Here is a 12,148-nt window from a genome sequence, read left to right as displayed (position 1 = left end):
CCGATTTTTTTGTAAAAAACTTAAGCCCAACACAAATTAGACGGTCTGATTTGTGTCCCTTCTTACCTCTATCTAATTGGACCGTCCGATTTTTTTCCTTCCAGTTAGTTGCCGTCACAGTTGTGTAAAAGACCCCTATCTTCCATAACCCGACGTTACACCAACTCAGGTGTCATATAAAAAAAATTAGCCTAAAATTGGTGTAATTCAAAAATTTAATGGCAAAAGCTAGTGCACTCCAGATAAAGTAGGGAGTGCAGCACTCCTTAAAAGTTAACCTACTATCAAAAGTTATCAGGTAAATTTAATTTATTTATTATTGTTATTATTTTTTTTGTCATGGGCTGAACAAACAAACCAGCACTAATAAAAAGACTAATTCCTCTGTTACTCTGTTATTGTCGATGTGATGTCTTCAAATATTATCACTGTTTTGTTTGCTGGCAGGTGCTTCCACTATCGTTTTAGCTAGCTATAGATTTTGACGCTCTTGAACCCACCTTATTCCACTTCTACCATAAATGACCACCAAAGTCCGAACAATTGCTACCATAGAAAAGGAAGACGCTGTCGCCACTGCTGGTTAGCTAACTCCAAACGTAAAACGGATTCTGTAGAAAACCACGGTTTCCATGAAAGCGCATGATTCTCAGATGACGACACAGTCAAAGCACAATATGCATGGCAGTTACAACAAGTCCATTATCTTTTATTTCAAATTAACCTCAACGTGTACGTAATAGAATGAAAAATTAAAATACAATTATATTTAAACAATTATTTGTATTATTTTTTTATTAATTTATTCAAAAAATAATTAAATTCTGAAGCTAATTGGTATAAAATATTACAGATATAAAACTAAGAAAAAATTTTATTTGTATAGAAATGAGCCTAATAAATAATTATTCTATTTAATATATAATTAAGAGTATTTCTTTTTTTGCTAACGAATTATAGTTCAAATGACATAATCTCTTTATATTCACCTAAGAATTGGTAAAAAAAAAAATACTTCTTTCCTTTATTAACTTTTTAAACATTAATTATTTATTTTACATGTAATATAAAAATAAATGAATATAATATTTATTGAGTAGAAGCAATTATACAAAAAATTTTGTTGTCATAGTATTTGAACGAAAGAAAAGAAAATGTTATTTTAAAAAAAATAATAATATATTTTTAATAATATTCTTAATACAAAATAATAAATTTTAAATATTTTTTAAATAATATATATTAACTAAAATAATATAATTATCCCAAATAATATATTATAAATATAGTAAAATAACATATTTCAATAAAAAAATTGTTAATAAAAAATTATATAAATATTTTTTTACATGAATTTTTGTTTTGCACAAAATAAAATTATTATATGTTTGTTTGCTTTTTACGTTGTATAAATATTTTTTTAATTAAATTTATATAGTACTGAATCTTTTATCATTCTGTTCATGTTTAATGTTTTAATTTTGTTTCACACAAAATAAAATTATATATATATATATATATATATATATATATATATATATATAATACAAAATTTTTTTATCATTGTATTTATATTTAATATTATAATTTTATTTCACATAAAACAAAATTTATTTAAATTTTAATATTATATATATATATAACAAAATTTTTTTTATCATTGTGTTTATATTTAATATTATATTTTATTTCACACAAAACAAAATTTATTTAAATTTTAATATTATATACATAATATATATTTAATATTATTTTTTTTAAGATTCTAATATATCTTTTTTTGGATTTAGTATATGAATTTTTAACTTATTTTTTATGTATTATTTATTTTAATTCTAAAGTCTAATAACTTTTTTTTTGTACAGACATATTGTTTTTAATATTTATATACTAATTTTTTATTTTAAACTTCATCCCAATATCTGAAACTTGCCAAAAAAAATTAAAATTTGTAAAAGAAATAATTAACCTGATTAACAGGTTACCTTTTTAAATCCAAACCATTCAAATAAAATATAATAAATGAAGAGTTTAGATTTAATGAATTCACAAGGTGTGCAGCACTCCATACTTAACAAGGAGCGTTTAAGGATGAGCCAAATTTAATAGATAAAATTGAATCAAGTTAAAACTTGAAAGTAGTTTTGAAATTTTTTATAAATATTAGGAACAAAATATTCGGCTGAGTATTATAATTTATAAAAAAGATTCGGCTTAGCTCGGGTAAACCGCAAACGGCCTGGCCGGTTAAAGCAGAAATTAAAACATTAGGGGATTAGGGCACGACTGCACACAAGGCTCCCAGTCCCAGCCTCCCATGCATTATTCCTCTTTAGTTCTTCGTGGCTTCGTCTTCGTGCTTCGCTGCTTCGTCCGTTCTTCAGCTGGTCAGCCACGTCCCACGGCCACCACCAAGCACCAGCCAGCCAGCCTCACAAGTCACTACCAATCCACCACGATTCGCCGTCGATCACGGCGCCGTCACCCACCCGTCCCACCGAATCTCTCATCTCTCAGATTCTCGTCTTGCTCACCTCCCTGCCAGCAGCTCGTTGCCGTTGTTGTTGACAGTTGCTGCCGCCGGCCACCAGCTGTCGTCGTTCATTGCCAGCAGCGAAGCAGCCTTTCAGCAGGTAACTGGTAAACCTTGATTCTAATTCTAAAAGACCATTATTGTAACATGTTAAAAGCTTCTAAACTGCTTTTGTCTTGTTAAAAGGCAGAATTAATTGTTTTCTTTGTATAAATTTACATTTCAAGGCTGAACTTTTCCTAACCTCTTTCTTTCCCCTGTTTCTCCTTTTATTACATAGGTTCAGTACATTATGTCTACTTCAAGACAAGCCCCTGAGTTTTTAGTTTTTAAGTTCCATGTCCTATGTTTTATCGTGTGTTATGATTTGAAGTTATGTTCATTTGTTGAATCTGCTACTGCATATACTGAATTAATTGGATGCATTGTGAATAGAAAATTACTTAAATTGATTAGATTTTATAATTTATTACGTTTGCAATCTCTGCATGTTTTTTTTTTTGTGCATATACATGTATTTTTAGGTGATATGCCATTTTCCGTAATGCCATCCGCCATAAATTTATGGCAGATTTTTGGCTCACCGCCATGAGTCGCCATCCACAATCGAAAACTATGTTATAAACCTGCTTGAACTATCCATTATTTGATATGTTCAGTTTTCTGCATAGAATTTATGTCCCTTCGTTTTTTATAGGGTTCATTATCCTTTTCTAGGCTTAATTATATCAGCTTTGGTTAGAGTTACTGAAACTTGTATCGGTGGCATGAGTGTTTGATATGTGTGTGATAAAGGAGTTTGTATTCGTGTCTTAAATCTTAATAATGTTAATAGGGTTTGCAATTGATATTTTGTTCCTATTTAAATGCAAAGGGACGAAATTTCAGGGCAAGCAAGTGTAATCTGCAACTTTTTATGTCTTGTGATTTCAAGGTTTGTCATATGATTGTGTTTTGGTTGCTTGTGCGGCATGTTGGTCTTTGTTTCTTGAAAGATATAGGAAATTAAGCCATTATCATTGAAAGGAAGCATCAAAGCTGAAATCTAATCTATTAGGTTCTGGCTTTTTCTCAAGGCAGTTTTTCCTATGCCTGGTGCACCTGTGATAGCTGCTTGTAATGATAAATGTGTTTGCTTTTGCTGTAGAAAATGGGAGAAAACGTAGAACAGGTCTCAACTAGAAGCAACACCAGAGTCCCAACATTATGCGAAGAATGCAAATCTAACCCATCAAAATACAAGTGCCCCAGCTGTTCCATACAGTCATGCAGTCTTCCCTGTGTAAAAGCTCACAAAGAGCGAACTGGATGTACCGGCAAGAGGAACCAGACTCAATTTGTTCCTCTTTCCAAGTTTGATGACAACCTCCTACTATCTGGTACATAACACTTGAACTTTGCATTTAACCTTTATGTTAAAAGCTTTTTATCTTGATTGTTGGTTAGTCAAAACAGTTTTGTTTATTTATTGGTGCCTTTTATATCAACCAGGAGGACCTTTAATGGCTTCCCTGTTTTTTAGTTAATTTCCAATTTTTTTTTCTATTTATTTTTTGTCTCCATTTTGAATTTTCTATCTTCATTCTTTTTGTTGTTATTGTTTATAATATTTCATAAATATGCACCATTACACATTTTTCAATGTGCTTAGGGATTCTTAATTCCCCTATTTTTTGTATTTATTGTTCATTTTGTTTTATTTTGTTTTCCGCTATCTAGACTATAATTTGCTGGAAGAGGTAAAGAGGGTAGCTGAATCTTCTCAGAGAATGAGAACTAAATTGGGCATGTATGCATATTTTAAGTTACCTCATTACCTTAAAAGCCTGGGGAGCGCTGCTAGGAGTCGGAGAACCAAACTGCTGTTTCTTCCTAGCGGAATGTCAAAAAGACAGAAGAATCAAACTCGATATGACCAAAGGTAGTGTATTTATTTTTCATGACAAGTTTCTTTTAGGAGGATTGTACATATAAGAAATTTCTTCATTTTGTACTTATAAGTTTTTCCATGTTTACTTTTGAACCTAAGGTATATATATGATCTGTAATTTTCAAAGTGAATTTTTAGTTTGGATTTGAAAATTTTATCATGTTAGAGTTTCTTCTTTTTGGCATATTGATCCTAGAGGGAAATACATATTATAAGAATGTTTCCTTTGAAGATTGCTACGAAGCATTTGTAAATTTCAAATGTGTTTGAAACATTTTCAGGAAGAAATTCATATCTTGGACAATTGAATGGCATTTTCATTCAACGGATGTTGTTTTACATGACCACGGGTGAGCCACTTAGCTGTTTTCTTTTTATCTGAATACAATACTTGCACTATTTAGTTTATTTATTTTTTAAAGAAGAAACTGCACTTTAAGTTCTTATCACATGCTTAGAATCTAGAATTTGGAGAGAAAAAATTGAGTATATTATGCTTATGGCTTCCAGAGTCAATGAAAATACAAGCTTCTACTCCATTCTAGAAAAGCACCTCAAACCTGGTCCGTGGAATCACCCATTAAGGCAATTTTGCGAAGAGCAGCCGGATCGTCTCAAGATTTTCATTCGTAAATACCCAAAGGTGGTTTTCTTTACCTTTTCTATGTTTAAGATCGATGATACTAAATCATGATCACATGGACATCAAGAAATGATTCTATTTCAGTTTTCAATTTAATCTTGCTCGTGTTAATGCAGGGTCCCAAGTCACCCTTCAAAGAGCTGGATATGAAAGCACCAATCAGACAGCAATTAGCTGATGTAGTCATTTTGGAGTTTCCCGTCGTGTTTGTTTTCTTGCCATCTCACAGAATTGATTTTGAAGTTATTAAGAATGTAAATCAGATAGATAATAAATCACTTCCAAAAGACAGCAAAGATGGCCAAGAGCCAGAAGGTGTATCATTTAGGGAGGAGGAGATAGAAGATGACTCCACAGATCCTCAGGTTTTGGATCTCATGAAGAACTTGGAGTCAAGTACATCAAATCAAGTGTCTACACATAATATGATTTCCGAGAAAGCACCAACGGGTTCATCGGATAAACCCCTGTTTGAAAAAGACACTGTGGGTAACCCTTCACATTCTTCACTGAAAAACAAGGAACTAAAAATCTCTGAAGACATGACATTTGACTTTGATCAAGATTTGATGGATGTCTATGCTAATCTAATGGCTGACATGAATCCAGACAACTTCCTTGATTTTGATGGTGAAACAGACAATGAGATAGGTTTGATTGGTACCAATGGGGTATTGCCTGTGCCAGAGGAATTGGAGGAAGGGGAAATTCCAGAATAGTTGGTAATAATATACTTGAATTCTATCAAAGCAGTCGACCAAGTGGTGGGAGAGCATTGGCAACATGAAACCGGATTATATGTTTTAAGGTTGCTTGCTTGCTAAGCAAGATCGCATTCACAGCCTAGAGTAGTTGCATCATGACGATGATTTTATGTTGCTCAGTTTAAGTCATAGTTTTGATATCTCCATCAAATGCTCATGGATGTTCTTTCATGGTTCTTTGCATAACTGAAATTTTGTCCTAATAGTTGATAGTTCACTTTAGATGCAGTAAGGTACTTCCTTAATCCTTTCTGTAAAAAGACCATGCCCCTTATATTTTTATGAGGATTCAAACATAGCACCAAAACCATGCTTCACGGCATTGTTTGCTTTGCTCATCCCTTCAGGCCAAATTTTGTTACCCTTACCTTCAAAGCGAGATTAGTTCATTGTAATGGATATATTTTCTAGTCTTCGGTTGTTCAGTTGTGCCTACACAACCTTGATCTTCACTTAGGAGTCCACTTGTATATTTTTGAAGTTCAAAATGGATATGACGTGAAGTTTAAGGGGTTAAAGGGAATAAAGTACAATTAATAACACTTTATTAACATGTTGCACTTGTGGAGAACTTGTCATCTGCACTTTGTTAATATCTAATAACAAGCCAGGTTTAGGCTTATGAATATTCTAGACTGATTGGTAGTTGGAGACTCAAAACAATTTCAGAGGGGAAAAGGAAAGCCTTTGCTTTACAATATCAGTGATTGAAAGAGAAAAAGAAATGATTCAACAATCTTAGAAAGGTTGTATGAAGGTGTAGTTTTTTTTTTTTTTTACACATTAATATTTTCTTTTCTTTATTAGTCATTGTTGGAAAAGATAGGCATAAAGTATCTCATTCCAGACATCAGGAACTCCAGGAAGGCACCAATGTATGCAATCTGCATAGCTATTTGGATCTTGTATCTGTTTTTGTGTTAGAGGCTCCCACTGCTTTCTGTATATAGAAGGGTGTGCTTCTTTTCTGTACTCTGAGAGCTGAGTGATGTTAAGTATTTCAACATTCAACCCTCTTGTTTTCAAGTCTTCAACCACATTCTCCACCACTTTCATCATTTTTGGATCTGACCCTTTACCCCAATACCCTTCTTCTGTGATCATTTCTGTTTCTTTGTAACAATTGTCACCCTTATCTGCTCCCCATTCTTCAGCCCTGCAATGTTTTTTATTTTTTATTTTTTTATTAATGGTTTTGTCGAAAATATTTATAAACTAATTATTTCGGTAAGAAAATAGTGAGACATAAAAATTCCGTTTTCAAATTTTTAAAGATTATTTTGCTTAATGATTTACATAGTTAGGAATTTTAATAATAAGGAAAAAAAAATGATGGATGAAATTCTCCAAATTAGAGATTTATTCAGAAAAAGGTTAAAATCTCTTTCGAAGGCTTATACAAGATATTGGTTCCAAAATTAAAAGAAAAACAGAAAACATGGCCCAACTCCATTTTATGATATGAATATTGAACAAGAGAATTTCTTTCATGAAGATTAGAATTGGGTGAAGAGTGGAGATTTTTACTAAAAAATTAGAATAAACATATGCATTGTACATATGATAAATTGTTATTGGTGAATTTTTTTTGCTCTAATAAAAATAATCTTTACTCTTCACTCAAATTTCACTTTTTCTCTTAGCATTACCTATTAAACAATCATGCTATATGCGTATAAAAATCAGTTATCAAGTTAGTCATTCGTATAGAAATATATATTGAAATATAAAACACACATTGAATATAATTTAATAATATATATATTTATATATAAATATATACTGACTAGTTTTTTGGTGCACATAGTATTTTGATATTTCAAAAATCTCCTATCTGATAACTATGACCTAAAAAGTGAAATCACTATTTTAACTAAATTCATATTCATCATCTAGTTGTAACCGTCAAGAAAAAGATTTATCCACTTGTGGGGAAATGCACTTCCTAACAAAAAGTTACCATAAATATCAATGCAATTGTACTTAAATGATAGTTAGTTAGGTACCAAAGACTTTTCCCTTATATATATATATACCTTTCATGAGTTGGTGACATACTAACAAAAAATAACTGTGTCTTGTTACGATTAACATGGACCTCCAACCAATCTGACCATGTTCTCAATGCCATCTCATAAACTCTTAGCATTTCCACTTTTTTGTAAACTCCATTTGGGTCTCCAAATGTTCCCCACCTGCTCTTGCAATTGAAATCAATGAAATATTGTTACTATATATTAGTGTTCAATTTTAGCACACTTTTTAAAGGAAACAAAATGAAGTACTCTATCTCCGATCAAATTTGATTTTACACTTTATAATCTGTACTTTAAAATTTTTTAAATTATTTCAAAACGTGTAAAATGGGCCTTTTTTTGTAACTTTTTTTCAAAATGACTCTTTTATTAATTAAGATATAATTTTTTGATTTTTTTTTCTAATACATCACAAAGAAGGATAACATTAAAAATTAAAAATAAAAAAGTTAATAAAAGACCTAGTTACATTGTTTGACAATTTTAGAATGTCAAATTGGGATTTTTCTTAACAATCTAGAGTATAAGTTACACAGAAATTTCTGGAAGTCCATAAGACATATGGTGAAAATAGTTTAAAATTATTTAATTTTATCTTCTTTAATTACGACTGAAATAATTGAATAATATTAAATATAATAAATTAGTAATTATGTATTTTACACACTTAAAATTATAAATGTTAAAGTTAAATAAAATAACTTAAGGTTGTTGTCTTCTTAACATTATTACCGTAAAATTTGTTAAAGGTTAATTATAACAACCTTTTCTCTTTTAAGAATTTATTGAGGTGTCTTTTAATTATTAGTAACCAATTCCGCATTCTGAGTCCCAAAACCTGAGTACAAATAAATTTTTGCAATTAAATCAATTTGATAGTGGAGTATAGGGCGGTAATAACTAACTATAAGACAACACAATCATATCACACATATCTATGGTGGTTGGAAATTTAGAACAGCTAACATACATGCTAAGTTGATGATATATATATAATTGAAAGTGATGGTTTGGCAAATTAATTAAGTTCCATGAGAAGTATACTTACAAAACATTCATAAGAGGCCTTCTCCACCAGAGGTAAGTGTTGAAGACAATAAAGTCAGCATGAGTCCAATACCTAGCATGCTTCTCAATTGCATTCACCCTCACAGTTCTTTCTATTACTCTATGATGCACTGGATCATCTGAGTTTGATTCTACTAGCAATGGTGCCCAATAGTGCTCAATTGTTGCATTGTATTCCTTCATTAAACAGTGTTGTCACTTGTAAGCATTAAGCTATGGGAAAATTAAACAGTTGTCAACATTTTTTGTTTCCTTTTTTAAAATTAGGAGTGAAATTCGAACCCAAGACTTCTAAGTTACGAAGAAAGACTATACTATTTGAGTTATAGTCCGTTGTTAACATTTACTATGGAAAAAATGTTGGAATTAGATTTTTATTTTTATTTTTTTGCATTTATATTTGTTAAAATAATAGGATATATATTTGTCAATTTGTGTTTTTGGATGAATGAGTAAAATTATGCCACTAATTTGCACTAAACAAGCATGCATTATGCTTGTGGTAAAAAAATGACAATTTTTTACATTACATAATGAACTTTATTTCTATTATTAGGATTGCATTGTCTAATTTATTATCAAATTCATCTCTAATATAGACTTCTTTTCTCTCGTTTTTTCATATTCTCTTTTAAAAGATGATAAAAGAACATTAAAAGAAAAATCTTATCATCACTTTCGTGGATATTATTGGATTAAAGATCAAATGTAAACAGTTGGTAATTTCAATTTCGTTTCTAGTAGTAGTAAACTTGCCTATGAAAATTACGTTAATAGTCATGCATGCATTTGGTTTATCGTACTAGAATTTGGTGAAATAATTTTAATCTATTATTAGATATTTATCATAGATAATATGTATTTACTAAAAATATTATAGATAACAAAATATTCATGATATTAAGATGATATTATTTTTTGTAAAAGTATATGTTATTAATTCCCTTAAATTAAAGTATGGTGTATATAAATTTTATTTTATAAATTATGACACCAATAATTAAAAACTAGAGTAGATATATAGGAAAAACTAACTAAGAATGTGAAAAGTGAGTATAATTCTATTATTTATGCATTAATTCTTATATGCTCGTTTATATATATATATATATATATATATATATATATATATATATATATATATATATATATATATTGATCTCTAATTTTAAGAATTCATTTAATTTATATAAAAGAAATGAACAACAAATAAATTATTTATACCAATTAGTTATAATTCAAATGACATAATTTTCATATTCATCTAGAGGTTTGATTTTGAGTCTCATTCCTAACTTTGAAGAAAAACAAAACGGTTACATTCCTAGTACTCTTCATGAAGCATATAAGAATAATGATAATAACTTACTTTGACCTTCCAAATGTTAAGAGAGGCATTAGCAGTGTTGTGCATGGAAGTGTGAGTTGATGATGAGAGGGAAGTGTGAAGAAGGCAAACCATGGAAACCCATTGGCCTCTGTTGAGTGAATCCCCCACAAACACAAGCCTCTTGTTCCTTAGCCTCTCAAGCAATGCTGTGGCATTGAACCTTATCGTACATATATACAAAGAACCACAATATTCCACAAAGCTTCAGAAAACATAGCCAAACCTGATCAAGCCACATATTATACACCTACCTAGGTATGTATAAATTACAAAACAATATTATATTCTTTATTCTCGTTGCAATCTTTTTTTTTTTTTTTCATGAATAATATTAGAGAGAGAAAAAAAAAATCAGAATTTGTCTTATTTAACATTTATTAATTATCACAACAATTAATAAATGCTAAATAAGGCAAGTTATGACTGATTTTAGTTAATTTTCTTTAGTTACTAAATATTTCCAAAATTTTATTGTGCCACCCATAAAAAAAAACCCCACAAAATATGTTATTTTTAATTATTTTTTTTCTCTCTTTATATTTTCCATTCTGAATGTCTCCTTATCTATAACTATTACTATATATAATTTACATCTAAATATTGAATTATTAATTTACAAAATTTTTAAAATGACAAATATTTTAAAGTGGGATAAATTGTAATATATATAATAAAGTAAATATTAAAAAATGAAACCATTATTGTTGAAGAGAGATACCTTGGTAGATCACAATGGTTTGGCTTCCACCTCCAATTCTGGTAACTCAAGTCCTTCCTTCCAAACTTCTCACATGCCAATTGATCAGACATGAACTTGCATTCCTTATCTTTGTATAATGGATAAGACTTATTGTCAAAAACCCATTTCCCATTGAACAAGTCACATTTTGATGATGACACATTATTATGATGAGTGTCATCATCCTGAGAGGCATCTATCATTTCTTCATGTTCTTGGGGTGGTGATGATGATGACAACTGTGTTCCATTGTCTTGTTTTATATAAATGAAACTAATGACTAAAAAAGTGGTAAGAATTGCCAAAAGAGAATGAAAGGTGTTTCTAATTCCCCAAGTGTTGCTCCCCCCTACTAGTACTATTGGTTGTACCTTTGCCAATTTCATTGTGATGAATTATTGTTTTGATTCTTCAAATTTCTTTCACTCAATTGGAAGAAGCATGCACCTTTCTTCTATTATTCCTCCTTTTTGAAGCTTCATTGCAAAATCGGTTGGTGGAAAAAGGTTCTTATTATCGTTAGCCCAACTTGCCCACTAAAAAATAGTAGGTAAATTAAAGCTTTAATTTGTACCATGATGCATTTCTAAGCTTCTCATGTTGTTGATTGACTTCAAATATATAATTCCCAGTGAAAATTGTCATTATAGCTATTTTAAGAGGAATAATATAATCAAATTAATTACCCACTTTTGCGGTGATTAAAAAAAGGAATTTTGTTAGTAAATGTACAAAGGTTTTAAATTTATATTCAACAATGCAAGCTAAGTAATCTTAAGAGAAAAAGTTGGTTTTGCCCTACTAGTACATACCTTAGCTGAGACCCCACGACTATATATATGCCATTTCTTCAACCTATTTTTTTGGGGATACATTCTTCACTTTTCTTTCACTATACTTGAAAAATAAATATTTTACACGTAAAAAGAAAATCTAAATTTTAATATGAATTACATGACAACAAATATTATTATTTTTAGCCATTATTTAGTTAACAATAATTTATATTTATATTTACAAAAATTTTATACACAAAAAATTATAC

General features: G+C 29.9%; 2 protein-coding genes across 3 annotated transcripts; one reads left to right on the top strand and one right to left on the bottom strand.

The window, feature by feature from the left end:
- Nucleotides 1-2,306: 2,306 nt before the first annotated feature.
- On the top strand, nucleotides 2,307-6,490 carry LOC130973191 (uncharacterized). Of its 2 annotated transcripts, none has more exons than XM_057897631.1 (6): nucleotides 2,307-2,640; nucleotides 3,681-3,912; nucleotides 4,253-4,454; nucleotides 4,745-4,813; nucleotides 4,974-5,106; nucleotides 5,223-6,490. In XM_057897631.1, exons 2-6 carry the CDS (start codon nucleotides 3,684-3,686, stop codon nucleotides 5,823-5,825), a joined length of 1,236 nt encoding a protein of 411 aa, XP_057753614.1. In that variant the 5' UTR covers nucleotides 2,307-2,640; nucleotides 3,681-3,683; the 3' UTR covers nucleotides 5,826-6,490. The 2 variants fall into 2 exon arrangements, with proteins under 2 accessions (XP_057753614.1, XP_057753615.1); XM_057897632.1 differs by having other exon boundaries at nucleotides 2,342-2,633.
- LOC130973190 (protein trichome birefringence-like 34) lies at nucleotides 6,440-11,498 on the bottom strand. The gene is made up of 5 exons (XM_057897629.1): nucleotides 11,083-11,498; nucleotides 10,344-10,524; nucleotides 8,955-9,151; nucleotides 7,907-8,065; nucleotides 6,440-7,026 (listed from the first exon to the last, which is right to left on the bottom strand). The coding sequence occupies exons 1-5, from the start codon at nucleotides 11,487-11,489 to the stop codon at nucleotides 6,678-6,680; spliced, it is 1,293 nt and encodes a 430-aa protein (XP_057753612.1). The 5' UTR covers nucleotides 11,490-11,498; the 3' UTR covers nucleotides 6,440-6,677.
- Nucleotides 11,499-12,148: the final 650 nt, after the last annotated feature.

This window comes from Arachis stenosperma, chromosome 4 (genome assembly GCF_014773155.1).
Source record: "Arachis stenosperma cultivar V10309 chromosome 4, arast.V10309.gnm1.PFL2, whole genome shotgun sequence".
NCBI lineage: Eukaryota > Viridiplantae > Streptophyta > Magnoliopsida > Fabales > Fabaceae > Arachis > Arachis stenosperma.
Note: the sequence above shows the minus strand (reverse complement) of the source record. Positions and strands in the feature narration are given on the sequence as shown.

Bases quoted from the DNA above. Each gene is read 5' to 3' on its own strand.
- LOC130973191 (XM_057897631.1), top strand. From the start codon at position 3,684: ATGGGAGAAAACGTAGAACAGGTCTCAACTAGAAGCAACACCAGAGTC. The intron at 3,913-4,252 runs GTACATAACACT...TCCGCTATCTAG, and splicing joins TGACAACCTCCTACTATCTG to ACTATAATTTGCTGGAAGAG. The intron at 4,814-4,973 runs GTGAGCCACTTA...TATGGCTTCCAG, and splicing joins GTTGTTTTACATGACCACGG to AGTCAATGAAAATACAAGCT.
- LOC130973190 (XM_057897629.1), bottom strand. From the start codon at position 11,489: ATGAAATTGGCAAAGGTACAACCAATAGTACTAGTAGGGGGGAGCAAC. The intron at 10,525-11,082 runs GTATCTCTCTTC...ATGTACGATAAG, and splicing joins AACCATTGTGATCTACCAAG to GTTCAATGCCACAGCATTGC. The intron at 9,152-10,343 runs GTAAGTTATTAT...TGTTTAATGAAG, and splicing joins TTAACATTTGGAAGGTCAAA to GAATACAATGCAACAATTGA.